At 32.5% G+C, this 26,535-nt stretch overlaps 4 protein-coding genes across 12 annotated transcripts; 2 read left to right on the forward strand and 2 right to left on the reverse strand.

Annotated features, from left to right (window-relative positions):
• Nucleotides 1–61: 61 nt before the first annotated feature.
• LOC110623047 (cationic amino acid transporter 2, vacuolar) lies at nucleotides 62–5,582 on the reverse strand. Of its 6 annotated transcripts, none has more exons than XM_021767886.2 (14): nucleotides 5,259–5,580; nucleotides 4,931–5,132; nucleotides 4,612–4,696; nucleotides 4,077–4,217; nucleotides 3,875–3,993; nucleotides 3,695–3,791; nucleotides 3,394–3,566; nucleotides 3,203–3,269; nucleotides 2,655–2,813; nucleotides 2,191–2,458; nucleotides 1,788–1,893; nucleotides 1,499–1,611; nucleotides 606–681; nucleotides 62–481 (listed from the first exon to the last, which is right to left on the reverse strand). In XM_021767886.2, exons 1-14 carry the CDS (start codon nucleotides 5,413–5,415, stop codon nucleotides 325–327), a joined length of 1,920 nt encoding a protein of 639 aa, XP_021623578.1. In that variant the 5' UTR covers nucleotides 5,416–5,580; the 3' UTR covers nucleotides 62–324. The 6 variants fall into 6 exon arrangements, with proteins under 6 accessions (XP_021623578.1, XP_021623580.1, XP_021623577.1 ...); XM_021767888.2 differs by having other exon boundaries at nucleotides 2,197–2,458; nucleotides 5,259–5,579; XM_021767885.2 differs by having other exon boundaries at nucleotides 1,788–1,896; nucleotides 5,259–5,579.
• Nucleotides 5,583–9,975: 4,393 nt separating this feature from the next.
• On the reverse strand, nucleotides 9,976–16,601 carry LOC110622864 (cationic amino acid transporter 4, vacuolar). Of its 3 annotated transcripts, XM_021767550.2 has the most exons (14): nucleotides 16,247–16,601; nucleotides 15,641–15,842; nucleotides 15,189–15,273; nucleotides 14,751–14,891; nucleotides 14,526–14,644; nucleotides 14,345–14,441; nucleotides 12,992–13,164; nucleotides 12,820–12,886; nucleotides 12,360–12,518; nucleotides 11,964–12,231; nucleotides 11,331–11,439; nucleotides 10,937–11,049; nucleotides 10,569–10,644; nucleotides 9,976–10,482 (listed from the first exon to the last, which is right to left on the reverse strand). In XM_021767550.2, the coding sequence occupies exons 1-14, from the start codon at nucleotides 16,404–16,406 to the stop codon at nucleotides 10,326–10,328; spliced, it is 1,926 nt and encodes a 641-aa protein (XP_021623242.1). In that variant the 5' UTR covers nucleotides 16,407–16,601; the 3' UTR covers nucleotides 9,976–10,325. The 3 variants fall into 3 exon arrangements, with proteins under 3 accessions (XP_021623242.1, XP_043816160.1, XP_043816161.1); XM_043960225.1 differs by lacking the exon at nucleotides 16,247–16,601 and having other exon boundaries at nucleotides 15,073–15,273; nucleotides 15,641–15,699; XM_043960226.1 differs by lacking the exons at nucleotides 15,641–15,842; nucleotides 16,247–16,601 and adding an exon at nucleotides 15,438–15,634 and having other exon boundaries at nucleotides 15,073–15,273.
• Nucleotides 16,602–18,336: 1,735 nt separating this feature from the next.
• On the forward strand, nucleotides 18,337–24,089 carry LOC110622887 (probable zinc metalloprotease EGY1, chloroplastic). 2 transcript variants are annotated; one of them, XM_043960087.1, is made up of 10 exons: nucleotides 18,337–18,872; nucleotides 19,774–20,238; nucleotides 20,321–20,461; nucleotides 21,062–21,163; nucleotides 21,274–21,485; nucleotides 21,648–21,698; nucleotides 21,780–21,849; nucleotides 23,198–23,266; nucleotides 23,382–23,432; nucleotides 23,987–24,089. In XM_043960087.1, the coding sequence occupies exons 1-10, from the start codon at nucleotides 18,513–18,515 to the stop codon at nucleotides 24,077–24,079; spliced, it is 1,614 nt and encodes a 537-aa protein (XP_043816022.1). In that variant the 5' UTR covers nucleotides 18,337–18,512; the 3' UTR covers nucleotides 24,080–24,089. The 2 variants fall into 2 exon arrangements, with proteins under 2 accessions (XP_043816022.1, XP_021623280.1); XM_021767588.2 differs by lacking the exon at nucleotides 23,987–24,089 and adding an exon at nucleotides 23,707–23,980 and having other exon boundaries at nucleotides 18,339–18,872.
• LOC110622888 (histone-lysine N-methyltransferase SUVR3) lies at nucleotides 23,938–26,379 on the forward strand. Its single transcript, XM_021767589.2, has 3 exons — nucleotides 23,938–24,075; nucleotides 24,544–25,182; nucleotides 25,863–26,379. Exons 2-3 carry the CDS (start codon nucleotides 24,561–24,563, stop codon nucleotides 26,249–26,251), a joined length of 1,011 nt encoding a protein of 336 aa, XP_021623281.1. The 5' UTR covers nucleotides 23,938–24,075; nucleotides 24,544–24,560; the 3' UTR covers nucleotides 26,252–26,379.
• Nucleotides 26,380–26,535: the final 156 nt, after the last annotated feature.

Here is a 26,535-nt window from a genome sequence, read left to right on the forward strand (position 1 = left end):
TGATATGATGTAGCATTCATTATCGACAAAAACCTTCAAAATTGTGGGGAGAGAAGGCAAAGGAAATAAAAGCAGATCTTCAACTCGCAAGCTATTTACATTGTTTGAAACAGGTCCAATCAACCCTCAAATATACTATGCACACGAGACTGATTTCAGCCACAATAATTATAAATATATACATGGGGCAATGGGAGAACAAGCAAAAAGGTTCTTTCTTTTCTTTCCTTTTTTCATTTCCTATTGGAGGCAGTCCCAACATACAACAAAGAGATTCTGTTGCAAGAATGGAAAGGGATCCTGGCTAATGAGACTAGTTGGATTTCAAGCTAAAATATCTACTGAGCTGCGATGAATCCGATCAGCATGTGCAACAGGTACATAGACTGCATCTAATAGCGAGCTGTGAGTCCTCCCATATAATGCATAAACAAACACTCCAATGAGGAGCCAGACCGAAACACGGGCCCAGGTAGCAGCACTGTGAAGTTCACACAGAGCTCCTCAAATGAGAACAAAAATGAATATGATCTAGAAATATTCCAAGAAATGGGACAATTTATGGTTTTTTTGAACGGTATATATACAGGTTATTCAATACTCACCCCAGATTAATCAGCAGGTATGTGTTGATGAGAATGCAGAAGATAGGAAGCAGTGGAACAAATGGACAAATAAATCCTGAAAACAAAAACAAATAATCTTTTTTTTTTCCACAAAAATTAACCAAACTTTTAAATAAGACTCAACAATGGGAACAGAAAATATTAATTCAGTAAAAGTAACTATAACACTGTTAAATATGGATAAGCCTTGAAAGGCAAGACGTATAACAAAAAGTAATCCTTCATGTATGTTTCTGTGATCCAATGGCTTCTAAAGCAGATGAACCTCCTGAATTAATTTCCAGATGGGCTTGGACTCACCATTGTTTTGGGTGTTAATAAGTGGCTAAATGGTTACATTCTGCTGCATAATGCCCATGCAAAGTGTGATGCTCCTTCACAAGAGCTCCCGCTGATCCAAAACGCTACGCAGGTGATTGGGGAAGACAACTGCAAAGTGAGGGTAAAATTGGCTGATGGGTGACTGGAGCTGCGGATTGGCTGTTGGTTGGGACAGGTTTAGGCTGACTTCACATTAGAGAAAGATTAAGTGCCCATGTGGACTTGGAATACGTAGTCAATTCGCAAGGGACATGACAAAAGCCATGGACTGATAGCGCCTCTCGTGCCATGTTGCCATTATTAGGCATATAGCAGATGCCTTATTTACTCATTAGAAACCTAGGACAGAATCTTGCACAAATGCCATTGGATGAGAACCATGTACCCTGATGAGCTAAAGGGTACAATTCCTGACATGAACTATTACACTTGTCACGCCCAACGCTAGCGCATCACATATTTTGATATTTAAACTACTAGACTGTCTTCTAACTTCAATTTAAGACAAATGTTATCAAATGGACAGCACCACAAGATAAAACAGCACTTACCTCCAGAATGCCCAAAACTATGTCTTGCATCATCTTGTTCCACAAGAGTCAGCACAATCAGACCAAATAGTAGAAGAGCACCACCAACCCCACACATTGTAAAGCGAACAGGCCTAATGGAAGATCCAAACATATAAAATTAATTGATTTTGAAAAAAAAAAGGCACAATTAATTACTTTGGCAGTAATTTCAGATACATGCAACAATGTCTTCAAGATAAATCAATGGGGAATGTACTTGAAATTATCTTTAATGCAAGTCACATAGAGCTACTCTTGATGAACCCACCTTGGGAGATTCAGATCTGTAGCTGCATATGTAAGAAGAAATGCCCCAGTACATGTGAATGCTATGGTCCAGCCAGCAATTTTTCTTCTGTTCTCTTCTTTTAGAACAACTGAAACAAATTAACAAATAGAAGATAATTAAAAAAAAAATGCAGAATCTAAATTGGAAAGGCAAGAAAATGAAACAATTTTACATGGATTCTGAGAAAGCATTACAGTTATCAGGATCCAATACTTTCACAAATCGAATTTAGAGCAAGTCAAAAAGAGCCATGATTCAAGTCAGTCAGCAAGTAATCCAGTTCTATGTAGATATAACAAGTTCATATTACTTAGAGATCATAACATGTCCAAGTATGCCAGAAAAATTAGAATTGAAAGCATGAAGTCTATGAGGAACTTACAATTACCTTGAGCTTCTTGTTGTACGATTTCAGGATAATCAACAGCTGCATTGTTTTTGTGTAGCATGGGCAAAGTACTTGAAGTACCAGCATCAATCTCAGAAGTTTCACAATTAATATCCTGACCGTTCAGATCATATTGCAATGCCACAGAATCTATTGTGTCCTGAAGTGAGGATGGAAATGGCACCTCATCTGGCGGGACATATCTCAGTATCAATACAGAAATAGCAACCATGGTGAAAGCAAGAAGTGTGCCCACACTGACCTGTACAAATGCCACAATTGAGAGCCAGAAGATCAATATTATGTTGAAAAATAGTGTTAGATTGTTGATTGACACAAGTTCCAGTGCACACATGCCAGGTGAGTGACATTTATTTCAAAAATTCAAATCAAAATAACAGAGCAGAAGAAGAAAAAGAGTCCCAGAAGGTAAAGGAAAAAATAATTTATCCCCATACCATTCCAGCCAACTGATCAACGTCCATAAAAAATGCCAACGTTGCAGCACCAATGCCGGTTGCCAAAGTGCTCTTTACAGGTACCTGTGTATTTTTATTTACATCTGAAAAGAATGATGGAAGTAATCCATCTCTAGCCATTGCCATTAGGATCCGTGGCTGCAGAGGACAAAAAGTTGGAAGATATCTAAAAGTCATTACTAAGGAACAAAATGTCCCAGTAAATGCTAAATGCAACTCCCCAGAAAAACAGAAGGCCTAATAGACCTCAGAATGCAACTCAGCTCTTAATTGGTTATAAGAATGAGAAAGAAGAGATTGGATTTTTCCTTCCTGAGAAAGTTTTCAATTGTGCCCAACAAGGAGATTATTTATGTAAAAAAATCATAAAAAATGATAGTAAACGGAGTTGGAACCCCAAAAACAAGTGTGTTTGTCATAAACACAGGCATTAATCCTCTATGAAATAGGGCCATGAAGGCAAGAACTAGCCAGCCCATAAGTTAATTATGATACTGTGAGTTGAGACCATGATTGCACTTGATTACCTGAGGAAGAAGTGAGCCCATCAATGCTGAACAAAGTGCCATAACAGCTCCAGAAGTTATTATGTACCTGGAATCAAGATAAACAAAATAACTCTTAAACAGTAAGTGTCAAATTACATCCATAACGTTCGACCGGGGTGGGGGAAGGGAATTTGATGCATCATATATTTTGAGTAAAACTACAAACTTACGCTGCCCAATGCACGCCATGTTCAGCAAATACAGAGGAGATGGGCGTATCAGGATTCATTGCATAATAAGGTACCAGACCCAAAATGACTACAGAAACCAGCATGTATAAGGTACAGCAAGTAGCCAGTGTAAAGCCTATGCCCAAAGGCAAATCTCGTTGAGGATTTTTCACCTGTTAGAACATTTACAACAAAATATGAAGTTTAATACTAAAAAGCTAAGATATGCAAAGAACACAAAATTTTAAGATAATTATGTGGTAAGGGGAAGAAGGATTTTTCATAAAACAATGAAGAATACCTCCTCAGCAGTGCTGGCAATAGAATCAAAACCAATGCACGCAAAGAAGAGGGTTGCAGACCCTGCAAGCATCCCATCTACTCCAAATGCAAAATACCTATGAATTAAACAAATTTTCATTTGCTATACACTTTTACAAATCATTATTTGAGTTTATTTACACTATGAGATTTCTATTACCCAGAAGGAAGCCCATATCCTGCCCATCCAGTCTTGAAGCCCAGATAACTACCAGCTATTATGACAAAAAGCAGAACACAAACGTTCACAGTGGTGACAAAACCTTGTACTAGAGTACTCTGCACCAGTTATTTTAGAACACTTCACTCATAATTAGGAATAGCATGAGAAATGGAAAGTGATGAAGATCAACAAAAATTACCTCCTTGATTCCCACACACAATAGTCCAGTAACAATAAATACTAAAATTGAAGCAACAGGATCAACCACAATATCAAGCCCAGGAATGTGCTGACGAGCTAGAAAACCAGGAAGACTATTCGGACCTCCGAAAAAGAATGCCTAGATGCATATAATAGCAGAAGTAAGATGGCACATACAAGCACAAGCAGATTTGGATGCACAACGAATCTCACATTTAGAACATGATACCTTGATAAAAGCAAATGAAAGATTAAGACAGAAGGGAAGCAAGGCAACAAATAAAAAAAAACAAAAACACTTATGCATTGACCAACTATGTTTATCAAGTAATCATATCATGCAATAAATGTCTGCAGTTCAAATTTTGTCTTTACCTTCCTTGTATGGCTCAGTAAGATGAGGGATGTGGCCCAACCCAACTCACCATTTTAATTCTTGGGTTAATATCCAAAAGCATTAACAAAAATGATTTTTTTAAAAAAATAAAAAAAGGAAAAGGAGAAGAAGTTCAGAGTAGAGAAATTCACTGAACCAGATTGGGGGATATGCCACGAGCAACTGCTGATCCACCAATTGTGTATTCCAATACTAGAGCCCAGCCAATCAACCATGCAACACTACACATCAATATTGCTCAAATAATTAAATATCATTACAAGTTCTAACAAACAACAATGATAAGTCCAAGTTCTGAACCTAAATGTCAAAACGAACATGACTATATTAACATAAATCAAGAATCATAACAGTAATATTAATTTTCTTTTTTCAATAAAGAAACGTAAAAATAATAATAACTCCGAATATATGGAATTTACAACTATATTGTGCAGGAAACTTTAAGCAGTTACCCCTCTCCAATACATATATAAGAATAGTGATAGGCACTGCCTGCAGATGGGCAACGACTTGCTAGCTCTGCATAACAAAAAGCAGAAAGAGCAGCAGCGACTCCAGCAATCAGAAACGAAATCGCGAGAGCTGGACCAGAATGCTCTCTAGCTACTGTACCAACAAGAATATACACTCCAGCTCCAATTGTTGAGCCAATACCTGATAAGGGATATAATATTCAAAGTTAATTCATGGACAGAGATATTTAGCAGACAAAAATCACTGCCAAAAGAGTTGAAAATTCTTGTCAATTTCCTTTGCAAATAAAAGAAGAAGAAGAAATACCAATAACAATAAGGTGAGGAACAGACAACTCCTTAGCTAACTGATGGTGACCTTTAACTTTGACATGAGCAGAATCAACCTGTTTTCTTCTTACCAAACTCCTAACACAACCTCCCCATAAACCTACACCTTTTTGCGAATCAGCAATAAAACCCATCAGAGTCTACTTTTTTTTGTCTTTAGAACCAGAAATGATTAACCAGAACAACAAGATAACAAATTGTCAAACTGGGTATTTCCAATTAACAAGGCGAAAAAAAAAGTCCTCCTAAATTGTATGCAGAAAAAGAAGCTAGGCAAATCTGCACGCACTCCCAGTAGACAGCAGGTGAATTCCCTCAGGGTAGAGTTTGGTATTTCAAAAGAGAAGCGGGCAGATGACACGGAATGTCGCAATTTTTATTTTTCTTTTGTCCAAGGAATCTCGCAATGTTATGGAAACAAAGCAAAGAGTTCTATAACGAAAGAAGAAAAATATTTTTTCAGAGTGATTATTCGACATTTCCACCATTAAAATGAGTTTATTATATTAATTATTATTATTTTTTAATTAATAAAACGAATAGTGTTGAACAATCTGTCAGAAAAATCACTTTCCATAAATCTCTTATATTAAAAGTCAAAAGCAAAGCAAAGCAGGTGAGGGCGCCCCTTGCTCTGCTGCCCGGAAGTCTGGTTGCCTTGGATTGGACGCTGTCGCCGTCCGATTATTACAATAAATTAATGATTTTGTAGGGACAAGGGAGGGGGACACTCCTCTGCCAGTGGATTTTGTCGGCTCTGACCGTAATAATTTAAGCATTTCTTTGCTCATAATCCAACCGAAGGGATTCCGACAAAAAAAAAAAAAAAAAACTGAATGGTTATTACTAAAATAATGTGAATTTAAATTTTTTTACAAATTTGATGTTGTTTGGAAATAACTTACAAAACTAGTGTTAGGTTTAAGAAATATTATTTATAAATTTTTTTTTTTATGCAAGTACTCTTAAAAATGGCTATTAAAATTAGCCTTTTCAAATTTAATTTAACTCAATATGACCTACTGCCTTTAAAAAATCAATGAAAATAGCATTTTAAGAATTAATTAAATGTTTCTGAAAAAGTTACTTTGAATAATATTTTTAAAAGTAAAATATTATTTAAAAAATTATTATTTAATTTATATAATTTAATAAAATTAACTAATCAATTTTTTTTTAAAGAAAATACATTGAATGCACTCTATTATTTTATATAATTAATTATTTAGTTCGTCATATTAATTGTATAGATTAAATAATTATTTATTTTAAAATTTTGAAATTATATGGATCAAACAGCTATATTTTGAAATTATAAATATTAAAGATAAGGATTAAATAGTTGATTATTTAAAGTGAAATTAACTAAATGGTAAATGACTTAAAAAAAAAAAGAATATTTAGTTCTAAACTTTAATGTTTATTATATTTAGTTATACTGTTATAAAAATATTAATATTTTATATTATTATTATTAGAATGGATTGGAAATTATTTTTATTTAATACTGAAAAAAAAATTACACATAAAAACTAAAAAAAAGCAAACTATAATTTAACAAAGAATAATTTAGTCCCTATAATTTTAATAATAAATTTTAACTAAATTACTGAAATTATTTTAATAAGAATAATTTATTTAAAATTATTTTTTTAAAAAATATTAAGAAATAATATTTAATTTTTCCAATTTTATTTATTTATCTCTATTAAATACCATAATCTTTTTATGATTTTAGAAAGCTTCTTTTATGATTTAACTTATTCTCTTTTTTAATTGTTTCATTTTCTATAAATTAATAAATATAATTATTACAAATTAAAGTAATTAAAGAAGAATTAAGAAGTATTTTGTTATAATGGACAAAGGGTATCACGAATAAATATTTATTTGTAAAACAATCCATTTCTTAGATACATTTTTTGCTTATTTTTATTATTTTTTTTAATTTCCAATAATATCTTTATATTTTTCTATCTTGTGGGAATTTTCTAATATCTTCCTCTGTGAGATCTCATGTGTCTTTCTATTTTGTGGATGTGGCATATCTCCATTAGGAGAATTTAGAAATTTATGTAAAAAAATTATAAGTATTGGATAAATTTATAGTATTTTTTCCCACATTAATTCTGAAAAACGTTTTTATAAAAAAATATTTTTTAAATATTTTAAAATATATATATATATATATATATATATATATATATATATATATATATATATATACATATTATTGTATTTTTTATGTTTAAAACATTAAAAAAAAATTAACATAAAAAGTTAACATTTAAAACTTTAAATTATAAAATGTGAATGTGAAAAAAAAATTCACGTCTTTTTCTTTAATAGTTTTATTCTTTGACGTTTTATAATTTAAAGTGCAAAAAGAAAAAAGAAAAAAAAAAAAGGAGAATGTGAAAGAGAAATGAGCAAAAGTAATTGAGGAGAAGGAAGAAAACATGATTTTTGGCAATTCAAGGAAACATAAACAAGTGGTCAACTTATCCTTGGTAAATGAAATAATTTTCTAATGTTTTAAATAATATAATCTTATTTATTAAAATTAAAGAATTTTTTAATGATGTAAAAGTTAATAATAATTTATTTTGATTTTTAAAAATATTTTATATAAATAATTTTTTAATGAAGAAAATAAATGATGGAAATAATTTGAAAAATATTGCGGAAAATGTGACAATCCTTCTAAATAATAAATTCTTTTTCCTACGTTATTTCCTTTATTGTTTAGGAAGTTTCCAAATACGAGGATAAGCACGTTATCCAACTTATCAAACCGCACAATGTGTTATTTCAAAAAAATAAAAAAAACACATTACTATATTTTCACTAAATAATTTAAATAAATTTTTTAAAATTATATATGACTTCAATTTATTTTAAATAAATTTTAAAAACTAAAAGAATGAAATCCCTTTAGTTTAAATTAAAAAATTTAATTATTGTATAACTATTAATTCTAAACGGATAATTACAATATAATTAAAATTAAATATTTTTTTTAAATAAAAATTGAAAAATAAAATATAAGATCTCTTAAATTTACTCAAATATATTTATAATATATTTATTACTAAACTATATTATTAAATACAGTTGAAATTAAATTTTTAATTATTTTTATCAAGTATCTATAACCTAATTAAGAATTTAAAACCAAATATAGAGTATTTGATTTAAAAAATACCATATCCAGAAATAATTTGAAAAGGTTATTTTAATATTTTAATTAAAATATAATTAAGAATTTAATTCATATTAATATAATATTTTATATAAGTATCATCGACTATTATAGATTTAAAATATTATTAAATTGTATTGGGAATGAATTATCTAATTTAGTAATCACGTTAATATTTTTTAATTTGAGGTAATTTTTAAATTTATTATAAAATTAATACACACTAATTTATAAAATATTTTTATTTTTATTGAATTAAAATTATTTAAAGAGTCGTCCTTTCAATATATAAAAACATTTAAATTTAAAAATTTAATTAATATATTTAAAATAATATTTTCCTTATCAGTAATAGTAAAACGGTGCTGGGCTGGCTAGCTCGTTGTCTATTCATAACATTGGAGTAAAGTTACATGAAAACAGAACTAAAAACACATGTGAAAGGTTTAAAATCAATTTATTATATATATAGTTTTTTACTGATAACTTATTTTCCGTATTTAAAATATATAATTAATAAAAAATATTTTTTATTTAAAAATAAAAATAAATTATTTTTCATATTAATATTTTTATATATAAATTTATTAATAAATTTTATTTTTTAAATTAAATTAAATAATAAAAAATAAATTATTTTCTACTAAATTAAAATATTAATACTTTTAAGTTAAGAGGTACATTATAAAAACAATTTATTTGTATTTAGTTAATAATTAACATTTTTTTTCAATAATATAATATTACTGCATTTAACTAGTCAAAACGTGAAAGGATAAAAAAGAGAACTTAAAACAGCATTAATTATAAGGGAGCGAGAAGTATCCTATAAAATTAATTTTAATTTTTATTTAATTTTTAATTTTAAAAATTTTGATTATTTCAATTTGATTTTAATAAAAAAAATTAAATCGAATCAATTAGTGATAATAATATAAAATTTTCAATAATTATAATAAGATTAAAATATTTTAATTAAAATTTAAATTATTAAAAATAAAAAATAAAAAATAAAAAAAATAATTAAAAATTCAAACAAATTAAATCGAATCAAATCAAATCAGATCGATTTAATTCGATTTGATTTTTCATTGAAATCAATTCGACTTAATTTTTATAAATATTAAAATTTTAATTTTTAATTTATTCAATTCAGTTCGATTTGAATCGAATCGATCGAAGGATAACCCTATTAACCGGAAGACTTATTTGACAATTAACAATATCCACTTCCATAAAATAAATTTCAGTTTAAAATATAAATCTCTAGTTTGTTATATGATTGACATGATACAAATAATTAAAAAATCTGCCTTTTCTTTGTTCTTTTGTTTTTTTTGAATTTGAATGCGTGTACGTAATGAATTTGAATCTAAAGGGGTGTTACCTTACCTTATAAGATAGTTAAATCTGCCATAAAAATAAATTAATCTGCTTGTTTACAATATTTTTTAAAATTAAAAATTTAAAAAATAAGCAGGAAAAACCAATATGAAAATGGAATTGTTACTGAATTTATGACTGATCAATTTAATTCTGATTCTAAAAACTGTCCAGACCAGTGGCCAGGCCTATTTAAAACCACCCAGTTGTAAAAAAGTAGACAGCTTTCTAGGAGTTCCTCGTAATACGATCAACATGTTTTGAGCTGTAAGCTATTTACACGTTATACAATAAAATTACAAAGGCCTTCTGCCACCCCAGTTGCAATATCAAATTACAGACACGAGATCGATTTCCATTGATAAGTAAAGACGGCAAACTTTACATCAGATGGCCTCATGAGCTGCAGTAGATCTCATAATCCCAGAGCAAGTTGTTTATGATGCATTCTTCCACAATCTACACCAGACGGCTTGATGATGTGCGATAGATCTCATCAGCATAAGCAGTTGACACATACACAGCATTTGTCAGTGAACTATGCGTCCGACCATAAAATAAATAAACTAATTCTCCTGCTAGTAGCCATATTGAAACACGGATCCACGTGCCACTCCTGAGAACGATGATCAGAATAATTCATCAGACCTTAAATATGAGCATTACCATCTTTGATGTACTTGTAAGAAGAAGGATACTCACCCTAGATTAACTAACAAGTAGGTGTTGACAAGGATGCAAGCAACAGGTAAAAATGGAACAAAAGGGCAAATGAAACCTGGAAAGAGGACAGCAGATATCTCTTAGATGATTTTAAGTCAATGCTAAGTCAAAGCACAACTGCTTTATTATGTTAACTAATTTGATCCCTTATTTGAGTTGTATTGGTGGTTTAATTTTTCACTTTCACCAATTCCAAGCTACTTTCAATCTCCCACATATAAACCGATCGTTTATGTTGAAAAAATGAAGACCACTGTCACTTGAGCTTTGAAGTGGCCATACTGATTAAGGAATTAGCAGCTGCGACCCAATAATTGGTATTTAAACCTCACTGAATTTGAACATACCTCCTGTGTGTCCAAAGCTGTGCCTTGCATTATCCTGTGCTATACAAGCTAGAACAATCAAACTACACAACACAAGAGCTCCACCCGCTGCACACAACGTGAACCGCAGAAGGCTGGTACAATAAACAATACAAGGTCATGAACTGTAAGAAATAAATTTAATTGCAGTGCAAGATGAAAGCATTTTTTGCAGCACTGCATGCCACAGAAAAACACACTTTTTACTGATTATTTTATTGCAAAATTACTGATTATTTTATTTCCTCTTTCTTTCTTTCTAAAATTAAGCAAACCATCAAGAAAGGAGAATAGGAAAAGGGATGAACGTGATGAAACAAGTAACTTAACACTCATTTAAGCATAAAAGTTCAAGGGTTTGCAACATATGACAAACCTGGGAAGGAATTCATATGAAGCTGCATAAGTAAGGACAAGCACCCCTATGCAGATAATTGTTATACTCCAAGCTGCAATTTTCCGCCTCTTTAGTTGATTTGGTTCATCTGTGTGATTGGCAAGAAGCATAAAAAATGACATCAATTAGCAACTCCTATTAAATATATATGTCCAGGAAATCCTAAATATTAGAATTACAGGGATCCACGAGATGAAAGCATAACATACTACAACCAAAAAACAAATGCGCCTTTGATTCTCAAAGTAAAATGCAACAAGGATGCATTCTTCACAAAGAGGAAGGCACCACATAACTTGTGATGCATCATGAAAATACATGCCAAAATAGAATGCAGAAATTCCTTTTCTTTTAATTGTTTTCTTTTCTCATTCATTTAACTTGCTCATACCATGTTGTCTTCCGTCAACATGGACCCACAAGGGAAAATTTCCAAGTTCAGATAAAATAGACATTATCCTCACCTTTGGGAATATTCAGTTCGCTTTTTCAGTGTCTAATCTAAGTTCTTCAAAACATCTTAAATAAGCTCTCAAGTCATGCTCAAACAGAAGACTCGAAAGTAGGTCAAAAGAATGAGATAAGGCACTTAAGAAGACATCTAAATAGTACTTTGAGCTTTGTGTTTCTGAAGAAGAGGGTGCTTAGTTGATGTCCCTGCTTTGTCAAGCAAACACTGACTAGTTGCACTGTAATTGGGAGAACCTTTAAAGTTTTGACTGGCAACACCCTGGATATCACCGCCACTGTATTGCAGTGATGCTGAATCAACAGATTCATGAAGTGAAGATGCGAGTGGCACCTCATCTGGTGGAACATATCTGAGTATCAAGACTGAAACTGCAACAGCAGTGAATGCAAGAAGAGTACCCACACTAACCTGTTTACAAGAAATAAAAGGGGAAAATCTGCCATGTTTCAAATTTTCAATATCTAAAACAAGATGTTCATATAGAAGGAGATAAGATCTTGCCTGCTAAACATTTGTAGTTCAAAGATATGACTTACCATCCCTGCTAACTGTGAAACGTCCATAAAAAAAGCTAGGGCTGCAGCAAGAAAACCGATTGCTATTGTGCTCTTCACTGGAACTTGGGTTTGTTCATTAATATCTGAGAAAAATGAAGGCAACAATCCATCTCTAGCCATTGCCATAAACATTCGAGGCTGAAGAAAAAGAAAAGTAAAAATCACAATTAAACCTTGTTATCTCCATTTCACAATGGGCATTAGAAGTACAAATCTTGCGTTCAACCATCTTATCAATTGGGGAAAACCAAATTCCTACAGCTTAACGTCAATGTCTACACACGAGTTTCACAGATTCCAGGAAAAAGACAGAAAGTGTGATGAGGGTGATCAAACTTTTGTCAAAGTTTAGATAAGTTCTCCAAGAATATCAATACCATCTCACTGTCACATGATTAATAATTATTCTAAATAAAAACTAGAAACAACTATTACATACCTGAGGAAGAAGAGAACCCATTAGACTTGCACAGAGAGCAGTTACTGCCCCAGTTGTTATTATGTACCTGAAATTTGAGAAGTTAAAAGAGAAGTCACAAACAATACTAAAGAAATGCCCTCAAAGTTAAAGAATGGACTGAATATGCAAATTAAAAAAGGAACTAACTTACACTGCCCATTGCATCCCATGAGAAGCAAATGCTGAAGAGATAGGAGTGTCTGGGTCCAATGCGAAGTAAGGCACCAAGCCAACAATAACAACAGACACAAGCATGTACAAAATGCAACATATAGACAAAGCTATCCCTATACCTAGGGGCAAATCTCGCTGAGGATTTTTCACCTGTAATATGGATTCGAAGAATGATGATAAGTTTAAAAAGCTAGAAAGACCAACCCAAAATTTCAGTTGCCTGGATCTACATGGTATGAAGCAATCTGAAGAAAATTAAGCCCTGAATGATGTATAACCCATATATGTGTGTGCATGTGTAAAGAAAGACAGAGAGATAAAGAATGCTAAATATATTCAGTGACAACTGAAAAATATGGCATTTTGAATTCTTGTGTTCTTTCAACTATTTAAAAGGATCTTCAATCATTAAAGCAAAGAATCAATCATGAAATTATCAAACAATTCACTGCTTATTATTCTCTTTGTTGTCACCGTGTACTCAACAAACCTTGGAATTGGAGCCAACAAAGAAGAAATTATAAAATACAATCTCCATATGTATAATAGTTTTGTTCTAGCCATTGATTATGGTAGGTTTCGTATGGATCCATATTGTACACATAATGGTTGCATAAAATAATTTCTCCAACAAAAGATACTGGACTGAAGCGGGCAAATGACACTCCCACTTTTAGCCATCAATGCAGATTCCAGCTCCAACAAAATATACCAAGTCAATAGTCATGTGCACAAGAATGTTGATATAGCAGAAGATTAATGGGTAGAGAAAAATAGAGTCCTTTTTTCTTAATTCACTCCAAGCTTTTACAGTTCTTGTCAACTTGTTTATGTTCCACATGAATTTTAAACCAGTTAAAAACCTCTGAACTACAATATTAGAAGGACAGTTGACCTTTACTAGGAAGTGGAAGAAGAAAAGTTAAAAAGTTATTTACAATCTTTTCACATTCCCGTAAGGGAAAGACAGAGAGAAACTCTACCCATAAACACCTGCAAAATAAAGCACAGCATAGCAGACTCTTCATATTATTATTGGATGGCGACAAAGACAGTTCAAGCAACCTGCGTCTTTCTTAGAAGCAGAGGTAAGGTCAGGTATATGAATGGTAGAAATATTGACTTGACTTGTGACCTAAGAGTTAATTATACCCAGTGCACAATCAAGAAAGCCAACAATGCACTGATGGATAAATGAAATTGAATTGCCATAATTTTAAGAATTTGCAGGTTTGCAATTTTCAATAATTAAATAAATACCATTCTTTCGTTTTCCCTTTTTTTCCGCTTATAACAACTACTCATCAATCACCACAAATTACAAAGTTACCTCTTCAGCTGTGCTAGCAACAACATCAAACCCAATGAATGAAAAGAACACTACAGCAGAGCCTCCAAGCATCCCATTTAAACCAAGAGGGAAGTACCTACAAAGTTGAAAAATAGTGGGTGAATCCAACCACTAGCAAAATATACACTGAAACGAAATAACAAAATCATACAAAGCTTACCCACTAGGAAGTTCATAACCAATCCATCCAGTCTTAAAAGCCAAATATCCACCCACTATTATGATAAACAGCATCCCACAGATATTCACTGTTGTAACAATGGCTTGCGCCAATGAGCTCTGCATATAAATAAATAAAGCAACTAAGACAAATATACACCAACACAAAAGGAAAATGTTACAGATAGTTGTTTTTTTCTTAAAAAGAAAGAAAATAAAAGAGTACCTCCTTGATTCCCATGCACAAGAGTACAGTGACAGCAAGAACCAAAACAGCTGCAGACGGGTCTACAACAGTACCAAGCCCTGGAATGGTGTGACGGGCCAAGTAAGAAGGCAGCTTATCCTCACCTCCAAAAAATAAGGCCTGATAATGACAAAAAGATTATAGATTCAGTAGATGATGGCTGAGCATAGACGAGACAAAATTGATCAAATAGAAGGATAAATACAGGGGATAGGGCCAGAAGCTATATATGCTTCTCTGAGTTTGCATGTGTTTGGATATGCAAGATTCCAAAATAAATATCATGAAACAAAGGGTATACATTTCGCTTTACTAAGAAGGAGAAGAAGAAAAGATGGAATATATGTCCATCACGTTCCATTAAAGCATGCATAGAGGCAAGTAAGAGAACATTGAAGGTAAGAAGATCTCCTTCACCAGATTTGGGGTTAGGCCACGAGCAATGGCTGAACCACCAATTGTATATTCCAGTATCAATGCCCAACCAACCAACCACGCAGCACTATAAAAAAAAAACAACGCTTAAGTCACTACCAAGGCATATCAACGCGCATAAATAAACTTGGTCATCTTGCTGATGTTTTACATTTTTTTTTTGTGAGTTAATTGATTATAATTCTTTTATCTTTCCATTTATGGGAAGCAAAAAAATTAACTAATTACTACCCTTCATGATGCCTGGAGCACAATTCTGAATCAGTTCTTTTTCCCTGTCTTAAGCATGGAAACTTTAAATTCCCAGATTTGTATAGCTTGAGATATAAGATTGAAACTTAAATTGGTAAAGTTCCATGATCCATCAAGTCAATGTCATAATGAGAATTCAGCGCTATATTACGATGAGATCTTAATTGAGAATTCTAGTTTACCCCTCCCCTATGCAGATGTATGTATAATGATAGGCACTCCCAGCAGATGGGCATCGACATGCAAGTTCTGCATAACAAAAAGCTGAGAGAGCGGCTGCAATTCCAGCAATAAAGAATGATATAGTAAGAGCTGGTCCTGTTTGTTCTCTAGCAACAGTTCCAACAAGAATATATACTCCAGCGCCAATAGTTGCTCCTACACCTGAACAAGGAAGTGCATCGAATTACCATTAATAGACATATACCTCTTCCTCGAAAGACTAATGTATAAGTTCCAAATAGCAAGCTATTAATATCCGACTAGCAAATAAGAATTAGCAGCCAATTGGCATTAGACAGTCGCCTTCCATGATGCATTGGGAGTGGGAGGGGACATAAACTCAAACACATGGAAAGCATAGAAAAGATTAAAATTTGCATATAAAAACCATTATAAGGGTAAAAAATTGGCTAGAAGTCCACCGTATTGGATAAACCCAGTGACAAAAAGCACTGAATTCAGAAAAGAAAAGGCAAAACAAGAACAGTCATGGATAATTCGACATAGCTAAAAGAAAAAACAGTTCCAAGTTAACAATCGAGTTTTGAACTTTTTAGTTAAATTACCAATAGCAATGAGGTCAATAGCAGAAAGTTTCTTAGCCAACTGTTGGCCAGGCTTTCTCCTAATGAGAACTGAATCAACATGCTTCCGCCTAACAAAATTACTGAAGTCCCAAGAACCCTTTGCAGCACCATCGTTTTGCATATCAACAACCACGCCCATGAAAGCAACACACCTTGTTCTTGGCCTTCTGAGATGAAAATATGAAAAGGAAATTGAGGAAGTTGGCTTGTGATCAATTTGCTATAAAATCCACAAGCTCAATCTCCCAAAACAATACAAATTGAGTTAAAAAAACCACAAAGATAACAGTCACACTAACATATTCGAATAAGGATAGGAGTTCCAACACATTCTTCAACTAAACTGAATCATCCACAAAAAATCAGCAATGTTCATCCTTTTCGCGGGGCCCACTTTCCCTGCTTTCTTTATTAAAAATAAATTATTTTAAATGTGTATGGGAAAAAACTTAGATCTATTTTTAATGACTTATTAGTTGATTGTTTCAAAAAAAAAAAAAGACTTATTAGTTGAATAATAAATCAAGATTTAAGATTTTTTTTTTCTAAATAAAGATATTGAGTTTAAAAAATATTATCTGTAAATTTTGTAGAGTGTAATTTATTCGTTAACTCTATAATGTGTCCTATTTAATATGTATTGAAAATTAAAAAATATAAAAATAATTTAGTAACTTAACAATATGGGTAGAGTATATATTAAAAAGTATTCTATTCATTATATTCATTTAAATTTATATAATATAATTATATTTACAGATTTAATTCGATAATAAATATTTTTGAATAAATTTAAAAAATATTAAATTTTAATTTTTAATTTTTAATTTTTATTTTAAAAAATATATATAATATAATTTTACGTAAACATTTAAACTGGAAATCATAAATGAAATGATTACAAGAAAGCAGCTAAGAGCAATATCTCTAACCTTATATAATGGAAAGCTTGTTTGCAGAAAGTGATGAGACGAGTTCGGCATCTCATTTTCATTTAGCTTTGGAGTATTTGAATACCGGTTAATCGGATTCCACCCTGAATTACCATTATCAAACATATATTGTGTCTTCCATTGGAGAAGGTGTTCATCCTCTAAAAACTCAATGCATATAAACCATTCTCTTCCTCATTGGATAGAAAAAAAGATACCGAAAATCACTCTACTTCTAACAAGGAAAATTTAAAAAATGAAGGGTTTATATAAAATCGTGTTACTGTTCTTTTAATAAAATGTTCTAATTAAGCTTTGTAATAAAATGATTAAATATCCATCGTAATAATATTACAATAATTCTTTTAAGTTCATTCTGAACGGCATTCACCGATTCTATCTAAATAAATCTAAAAAATTTTATATTTTAATTTTTTAATTTTTAATTTTCATTTAAAAAAAGTCATTGTAAATCTATTTTACTTTATTTAACCAATTTATTTATTCAATTATATTTATATTTATTAAATTTAATTAAAATTATTTTATATTTTTATAAAATTAAATTTATCAATTTTTTATTTTATTTTTATTAAAAATATAAGTTAATTTTTTTTAATTTTAATTAGAGAATAATATAAATAGTTAAAATTATAACTATTAAACAATTTAAGCTTAAAACAAGTTGATTATTGATTAATATGTTATTTGATAAAAGTGTTAAATAATTTAATTAATTTGTTTTAATTTTCACTCTCCATTTTAAGGAAAATCCAAATTAGTGTTAGCTTTTCGTATTTTGTTAAAATTAATTATTTAATTAATAAATTAAAATGTTTTAATATTTTATAAAATTAAATTCTTTAATATTTTATTAAAAAAATTATTCAATTTATGTTAACATCATCAATGAAATTGAAAATTAATATTATATATAAAAAGTTGAAAAAAAAATAAATATTAAAATAAGTTGATTTTAAACACTAAATAATTTAATTCAATAAAATCTAGATATATTTTGACTGTGTTTTAAAAAATAAAAAAATAAATAGTTAATTTAACAGATTATAAGGACTTCATAATTATTTATAGGGATTTTATAGTTTTTTATCAAAGAGAAAAGCGAAAAGGAAAATCTAGAGAAAAAAAAAAAAAAAAAAGAGAAGATATTTTGAAAAATCGGGTTGCCACACCCACAGGAGCTTAGCTCAGCTCATCACTGTATTTTTCTCCCTCTCGCCTCCTCCCCTCAGTTCGCCAAAACGACACAACTTTACAGGTTTTCCCTCACCTCCGCTGGATAATTTGATTGGATGGGAACTCTCACAAGCTGTAGTTTTAGCACTGTGAATTTGAGACTGCGTTCAGGTCCCGCTGGCAACGATCGCAGGGGGAGAATTCCGGCGTTTCGTCTCAGGAAGACGAAGAAGAAGGAGACTGCATGCTTCTTGTGCAAAGGAATTTATACGAAAGAGGTTTCGTTTACCAATTTCATTAGAATTAGGTGTTTTAGTACTAACAATGATAGTAATAGCGAAGTGGAGAATAATAACAATAAGATTGACACTGCCATTAAAGATTCCAATGTTAAAACTGCTCCGCCTGAAGACAACGACGGAAAATCCGCCAATGACTTTGGCTCCGATGAGCCACCTACTTCTGTTTCTTCAACGGTACACTGCTTTCTTAATCTTGGTTTCCTTCTCTCTTATTTTAAATAATTTTCCTATTTGTGGAATTTTAAATTTTTTGTTATTGTCAATTCTCAGCATAGGATAACTTTATCTTGCGACTGGATTTTGCTTACTGGAGTTTCTGAAGTTGAAAAATGAAATACAAGTAAACTTTTGGCCGTGTTTGGTTGCACTTTTTTTTTTTCAACTGAATATGCCATTAGTTCTGTTTGTTAACGATGTACACTTTTCATAAACGGGTATATGGGCCACGTATAAATTTTGGTATGAGTTAGTAATTATATATGGAACTAGGTTTGAATTTTGTGATAACAGATAAAATTTGAGAGAGTGGTGTTAAAGACTTTATAATACTAGAATTGACAGTGTAGGTTGCTTTCAACAGGTGGTTGGACACTGGAGTGGGATTACTCTGCAATTTAAATTCTCTAAGCATTTCTTCATAATCAAGAATTTTCGTTCCATGCATTTTTTTGGTGTCTAATGACATTGAAAATCTCACCTGTTTGCGGTATACTTAAGGTTTCTCTCTGTAAAACTGGAAGCATTTTCACTTTAGATTATGAAAGCAAATCTAACTTTCTACATTGCAAGGTTTTAGGTCAGATGCAATGTTAATCTTTTTGAACAGTTCAATATAAGAAAGCCTTGAGCCTTTAACTTTTTTTTTAACCCCTTCTCTATTGTTAACATTTGAAGAAGACCTAGAATGCACCAAATCTGAACCAATGCTGAGTCTGTTTTTGTGTTTTTAGGTGCAGCAAAGCTGATTCTTGACAATGGGATGGACATATGTATATACCTAAATACTTGCATTCATACCAAATCCAAATATAGTATGTGATGACTTGGATTTTGACATCAGTTTTTTCCTTTTCAGCCACCAACTATTACCCCAGTTGGACAAGCATACAACAATTTCCAAGTTGACTCTTTTAAATTGATGGAGCTTCTTGGACCTGAGAAGGTTGATCCTGCTGATATAAAGCTCATCAAGGACAAGCTTTTTGGTTATTCAACATTCTGGGTAACAAAAGAAGAGCCATTTGGAGACTTTGGTGAGGGCATTCTTTTCCTTGGTAATTTAAGGGGAAAAAGAGAAGATGTTTTTGCCAAGCTGCAGAGTCAGCTAGCTGATATCACAGGTGATAAATACAACCTTTTTATGGTGGAGGAACCCAATTCAGAAGGACCAGACCCACGTGGTGGACCACGAGTTAGCTTTGGTTTGCTACGAAAAGAGGTATCAGAACCAGGGCCAACAACACTTTGGCAATATGTGATTGCTCTTTTGTTATTCCTTTTAACCATTGGCTCATCTGTGGAGTTAGGAATTGCATCTCAGGTAACCTGATTGTTCGTTTTTTACATCTCGCATTCAATCCATAGATGCTTGTACACATTCATATTTTTAATGTTGTTAGCAGATCAATCGTCTTCCTCCAGAGGTAGTGAAGTACTTCACAGATCCAAATGCCGTTGATCCACCAGATATGGAGCTATTGTTCCCATTTGTGGAATCAGCCTTGCCCTTAGCTTATGGTGTTTTGGGAATCTTATTATTTCATGTAAGTAAATTTACTATTTCATGTAAGTAAATTTACTATTTCATGTTAGTAAATCTCCTATTTTCTATTGGTTTTGATATATCTTTCGAGAAAAGTTACAGGTATGTGGATTGAGATCAGACCTGCCTTTTTTTCCTTTGTTATTATCTTTTGTTAAAGTTATATGTGCTTAGAGATCATAACATAAGCAGACAATATGATGTTGCTGTAGGAAAAATTTCTAAATATAACAAGTCATGGCCATAGTTGACTGCTAAGATAACAGAACAACTGGGCACTATGATATCCACAATGAGGCATTTGGCATACTGAATTAAGTAGGTTAATTTCTGAGTCTTACTAAGCAATATAAGGTTTTCCAGTTTGGTCCAATTGTTGTTGGAAGAAAATTCTGGATTCTCAAAAGTGCGTAATGGCAATCTGATAATGAATCCAATGAACTTTGAGTAACATTTGTATGCATAGTTTTGACATCAAATGCCATTTTACTTCTTTGTAATTTTTGCTAGCTATTAATAGATTAATCTTCTTCCAGTTCATCTTTCAAACTCTATCTTCCTTTTATTCCTACATGTATGTGATGAAGTTGGGTACATGCAGGAAGTTGGGCACTTTCTGGCTGCTTTCCCAAAGAAAATAAACCTAAGCATTCCCTTTTTCATTCCTAACATTACTCTTGGCAGCTTCGGTGCAATTACTCAGGTAAATTCTTTACGGGGAACATACTTTTAACTCGCATCAGTTTTTTATACTTATGGAAAATTGAGGAAGATGAATGAATATATTGCTGATTACTAATTTTTATCATGTAGTTCAAATCTATTCTTCCTGATCGGAGTACAAAAGTTGACATTTCACTAGCTGGTCCCTTTGCGGGTGCTGTACTCTCTTTCTCTATGTTTGCTGTTGGCCTGCTGCTCTCAACAAATCCAACTGCTGCAGGAGAATTAGTACAGGTTCCTAGCTCGCTGTTCCAAGGCTCCTTGCTTCTTGGACTAATCAGCAGAGCCATTCTTGGTTATGCGTATGTCTCTTTCATGCATTGGTTACTTTTCCATAATGAGAAGAAGCATTAGCATGCAAATCAAGAAGAGAGTCATGGATCCAGTGCTCTGATTCCTCCAGTATTTGTCTAGTATATATTGTCTATCAGTAACAATTGCTGTTGTAATTTGTAAATGTGCAGATCAATGCATGCTGCAACAATTTCTATTCATCCTCTAGTGATTGCAGGCTGGTAAGATTACTACCCTTGGAACTTTCTTTATTCACTGTATAATATCTTGAAATATGCTCATCATATAAATCATTGGGGTAGGTGTGGCTTAACTACAACAGCATTTAATATGCTTCCTGTGGGGTGCCTCGATGGTGGAAGAGCTGTACAGGTACTTCTCTGTCCTTTTTGATGCAGGCAGCATGTAAGCCCGTGGTCTTCTTTGTTTCATCTACTTCTACTGTAATTTAATGGATGAAGGACTTTACGTAGTCTATTAGGAACAGTTCTTGATGTTTATGAAAAATGGCATATAACTATGGATACAGATGATCAGTGTGCGCAAATTTTTACCCTGGGGATTTCTAAAATGATGAGACTAATTATGCACATTATTGTTGGCCTCCCTTAAAAAAGATAGGAAGATTTATTATTTAGTCCCTGAGTATTACCATTATTAACAAGTCAGTCCCTGCATTTTTAGAAACATATTAAAACGTTCTTATCTTTTCTCTCCGTCAACGAAATAGTCATTCCGTCCTCTTTTCCGTTAAAAATAGATAAAGGATGAGAGAGAAAATTTTTAAAATTCAATTTTGCCCTCAAATAAAACCCCTTATTTAGTCCTTGGATATTGCTATTATTAACATGTTAGTCCCTACATTTTCAGAAATCTATTAAAACGTTCTTATCTTTTCTCATATCTATTAAAACGTTCTTATCATTTTTTTCCGTCAACAAAATAGTCTCTCCTCCTCAAAAAAGAAAAAGATGATGATGATGAAAGAGAAGAAGAAGAAAAAGAAGAAAAAAGAAGAAGATGATGATGATGATGGAGAAGAAAAAGAAGAAGAAGAATCGCCTCCTCCTTCTCTTTAAAAAAGAATAATAAAAAGAAAAATCGAAGAAGAATTAAAGAAGAAGAAGAAGAACAAGAGGAAGAATCGATGAAGGAGGAGGAAAAGAAGGGAGATAATTTGGTTTTTTGCTATATTTTTAATGGCAGAAATAGACGAAATGACTATTTTGTTGACCGAGAGAAAAGATAAGAACGTTTTAATAGGTTTTTGAAAATGTAGGGACTGATTTGTTAATAATGGTAATATCCAGGGATTAAATTGTAAATCTCCCAAAAAGATAATATGTAACATAGGAGGTATGCCCTGGAGTTGAACATATTTGTTTTGGCTTTGCAAAAATCTTACTTCCCAAATTTGAATCGGTTACTGTCTGAAAGCCTCAGTATCCCTAGCAAAGCTTTATCGGATTCAAATCTACAGAGTTCCCGTAGATGCGTTTAACCGTTTATGCTTATTGCTCTCTTCCTTTCACTTGCGCTCTTTAAGGTGATTTTTCTGTATGTATTGCTTTATAAGTCAGCTCCCCCTAACCTTACAGCCATTTCTTATAATATGCTATCCTTCTCTTTCTGAAGTAATAGTCTCTCCTCAGTAGCAAAAGCAATTATTCATATTGTTATTTCCGCCCACATCTTAGCCTTTGATTATTTATTTTTGCAGGGTGCTTTTGGGAAAAATGCACTAGTGGGATTTGGCTTGACAACCTACACTTTACTTGGTCTGGGAGTGGTATGCATAGTTTGGCCATGTTGCATCACCATGTCCAGTAATCTTGCACCATTGTCTTTAATACTTTCTGAGATAATTTTCTGCAATTAAAATCCCTTTTTCCCCCTCTTTTCAGCTTGGTGGACCATTATCTCTTCCATGGGGACTGTATGTCTTGATATGTCAGGTAGGGAAACGGAGGTTACACTGGATATGCATGTACCCTCTGTTTGGAATTAAGAATTTCATTTTTTTTTTCTTGCAATTATCTTGTTTAAAATAAAAGAATTCAATTTTTTGAATTTAAAATTTTTTTATCATATATAAAAATGAAATCATACATGATTTTTCAAGAATTAATTTGAATTGTTTTTTTACAAAATCATTTATGCCAAATTAAGGAATAGTGTCCCTGTATGTAGAATCCTTTCTCATGATTCTTTTCAATAATGTATGTGTAGAGGGCTCCAGAAAAGGCATGCTTAAATGACGTGACAGAGGTTGGAACATGGAGGAAAGCCGCTGTTGTAACAGCTATTTTCCTTGTTGTGTTGACACTTCTTCCTGTAGGGGATGAGCTTGCTGAGGAGCTAGGTATAGGTCTAGTGACCACGTTTTGATGTATAGTACACAGAATAAGTCAATTTTGATAATGATCAAGTGATAGAAAGAAAGAGGGCGTTGTATTCAATTTGTATTTACCTTTGTAATATTTAACTAATTTTTTATTTTTCATTATAGTGTCACAATTTTTTTCCATGTATTCCTCTGAGCCAGAGACGTTCAATCAGTTTCAAAATCACCCAGGAACTTTATTCATTCAATCTCAGGTAGTTATCGCTCATTGCTCTAATTTCTGGCCAAAAATTTCATAATTCCTTTGTAGAAATCATTGCTACAATGAAGGTCATTTTGAGTGTGGGAATAATCAAACAGGGCCTTAATACCTTCTCGCTCCCTCCTCATATTCAATTAATTGCCGTTACAATTTCCTAAAGTAAGAAAATTAAAACAAACCCCAAACAAGAAGATAAAAATATTATTGAGAACAATAAAAATGAAAAATAATACATTTTTTATTCGTTATCTAGTTTAATTATAATATTTATTTATTTTATGTTTAAAAAAATTGAGTATATATAAATTTTTAAAAATTATAAAATTTAAATAATAAAATTAAATGTAAAAATGTTTTAAAGTATGTTTTAAACTTAAAAAATAGTCAGTGAGTTTGACTAAATAGTAATTTTTATTTTTTTTAAAATAAAACTCGCCTTAACGCCTTTTTTCTCTGGCAGCTGGATCAGTTGTGAAGATGTGGCAACAAGCAAAGAAAAAGAGCTACTGCGAGGTAAAAGACCCAAATAAGCATCATCCCTTGATCCAATGCGCGGAGCTGATCCTTCCATGGTTAACCCCAGAAGAGCTTGCTTGCATCTCCTTAACCTGCAAAACCCTATCTCAGTTTTCCAAAAATATAACTCTCCAACGATCCTCTGACGCTTCCAGATCCCTTGAGAACCTTCCTATCCCATTTCACAACCCAGTCGATCACCGTCCGTACGCCTTCTTCCACTATACGTCATCTCAAATCCTTCATTCTCAATCTCCCCAACGCCAATCTTGGGGTTCCTCGCGTTTTGCCGCTTCCCTGTGGCCAGTCAGGGAGAGTGTATCTGTGTGTGATTGTGATTGTGACTGTGAGGGATGCGAGCAGGGTGGTGCATCTGGATGTGGACTTTTGGGCTTAGACAAGCTGGAAATGGGCATTATGAGCGAGTGCGGACGGAGTTGTGAGTGTGGGTTGGATTGCAGAAATCGATTGACTCAGAGAGGGCTTTCTGTTAAATTGAAGATTTTGAGAGATGAGAGGAAAGGTTGGGGTTTGTATGCTGATCAGCTTATTCGGCGAGGTCAATTTGTTTGCGAATATGCTGGTATTTGTTTTCTGTCACCCATTAATGTGATTCATTGTGTTATTGCTGCAATAAATTTGTATTCTTGGCAGTCATGGATTTTGCTTATGTGACATTTTTCGGAGGATATTGGTGTTATACTGTCCCATTTGATTGATAATATTGGCCTTTCGTAATTAAGCCAGGTGGTAGAATCTTAGAAGCCAAATATTAACTAGCCTGGTACTTGTTGGGAGTTCTTGGCAATGAAATTCACTGAACTGATAAACCATATATTAGGTTACATTCCCACTTGAAGCTCAGTTTAGCATTTTAGTACTGGGGTGAAGTAAACTACTGAACAAATGCAGTGCTGTGCTTATGTGATTTTTCTGATAAAATAGTTGAGGTATCCACTTTGTTGTTGCCATTCTCATATGCGCATATGTGCTTCCTGTGGATTTTATAGCATAGGTGTTTACTAATATCCATTGAACTGTTTAAGGTTGTGCATTTATATCAAGTTACATGATTAATTACATTATGTTGTATTATGTTACACCAAACATGGGTTTAGTTCTCTTTTACATTTTTCTTTTTGGCGTGTATCGTTTCCCATTGACATTACATCTTGTTTCTTGGAGCATTTTGGTCCAGAATTAAGTGCCTGAGATTATTTCTCTTGTTTTGAACTTCATTCTGATTGAGCTTTGCTTGAACAGGTGAACTCTTGACAACAAAAGAAGCCAGAAGCAGGCAACAAATCTATGATGAGCTCACATCTGGTGGCCATTTTTCTTCAGCTCTTCTGGTTGTGAGAGAGCATCTTCCATCGGGAAAGGCTTGTTTGAGGGTAAATATTGATGCTACAAGAACAGGAAATGTTGCAAGATTCATTAACCATTCTTGTGATGGTGGGAATCTGTCAACAATGCTAGTGAGAAGCTCAGGAGCTTTGTTGCCTCGTCTATGTTTCTTTGCTTCTAAAGACATAAAAGAAGGAGAAGAGCTCACTTTTAGCTATGGGGAAATCAGGGTCAGGTCTAAGGGCTTGCAATGTTTTTGTGGCAGCCCTTGCTGTTTTGGAATTTTACCCTCAGAACATACTTAATCTTAGAAAACCACATGAGGTAGATCTGTTATATGAGTAGCCATTTTTATGTATAACATTCATTCCATTGATGTAATACAATGCTATTTGGATTTGTATTGAGAATGGTGACCAATTATGTTTATCCATATCCAATACTTCAAGGTAGTTTTCTTTGTGATCTGTGCTTTCCTGCGCATTGTGCTGTCTGTTTGTTCAATTCCACTCATCCAGGACAAACCCCAACTGCCCAAAAGACTAAATAAAGGGGGGAAAAATAAAATAAAAAGACGATAAAAATGAAA

Source organism: Manihot esculenta, chromosome 9 (genome assembly GCF_001659605.2).
Source record: "Manihot esculenta cultivar AM560-2 chromosome 9, M.esculenta_v8, whole genome shotgun sequence".
In the NCBI taxonomy this organism is placed as follows: Eukaryota; Viridiplantae; Streptophyta; class Magnoliopsida; order Malpighiales; family Euphorbiaceae; genus Manihot; species Manihot esculenta.

What these genes read in the sequence shown, in the direction of transcription:
- LOC110623047 (XM_021767885.2), bottom strand. Translation starts at nt 5,415, where the DNA reads ATGGGTTTTATTGCTGATTCGCAAAAAGGTGTAGGTTTATGGGGAGGT. An exon ending in TATATATGTATTGGAGAGGG is followed by an intron (nt 4,697 to 4,930) that starts GTAACTGCTTAA and finishes ATTGATGTGTAG; the next exon opens with TGTTGCATGGTTGATTGGCT. An exon ending in TGTGTGTGGGAATCAAGGAG is followed by an intron (nt 3,994 to 4,076) that starts GTAATTTTTGTT and finishes TAACTGGTGCAG; the next exon opens with AGTACTCTAGTACAAGGTTT.
- LOC110622864 (XM_021767550.2), bottom strand. Translation starts at nt 16,406, where the DNA reads ATGGGCGTGGTTGTTGATATGCAAAACGATGGTGCTGCAAAGGGTTCT. An exon ending in GGTTATGAACTTCCTAGTGG is followed by an intron (nt 14,442 to 14,525) that starts GTAAGCTTTGTA and finishes TCAACTTTGTAG; the next exon opens with GTACTTCCCTCTTGGTTTAA. An exon ending in TCATATGAATTCCTTCCCAG is followed by an intron (nt 11,050 to 11,330) that starts GTTTGTCATATG and finishes TTATTGTACCAG; the next exon opens with CCTTCTGCGGTTCACGTTGT.
- LOC110622887 (XM_021767588.2), top strand. Translation starts at nt 18,513, where the DNA reads ATGGGAACTCTCACAAGCTGTAGTTTTAGCACTGTGAATTTGAGACTG. An exon ending in AGAGCCATTCTTGGTTATGC is followed by an intron (nt 21,486 to 21,647) that starts GTATGTCTCTTT and finishes GTAAATGTGCAG; the next exon opens with ATCAATGCATGCTGCAACAA. An exon ending in ATGGTGGAAGAGCTGTACAG is followed by an intron (nt 21,850 to 23,197) that starts GTACTTCTCTGT and finishes TTATTTTTGCAG; the next exon opens with GGTGCTTTTGGGAAAAATGC.
- LOC110622888 (XM_021767589.2), top strand. Translation starts at nt 24,561, where the DNA reads ATGTGGCAACAAGCAAAGAAAAAGAGCTACTGCGAGGTAAAAGACCCA. An exon ending in ATTTGTTTGCGAATATGCTG is followed by an intron (nt 25,183 to 25,862) that starts GTATTTGTTTTC and finishes TTGCTTGAACAG; the next exon opens with GTGAACTCTTGACAACAAAA.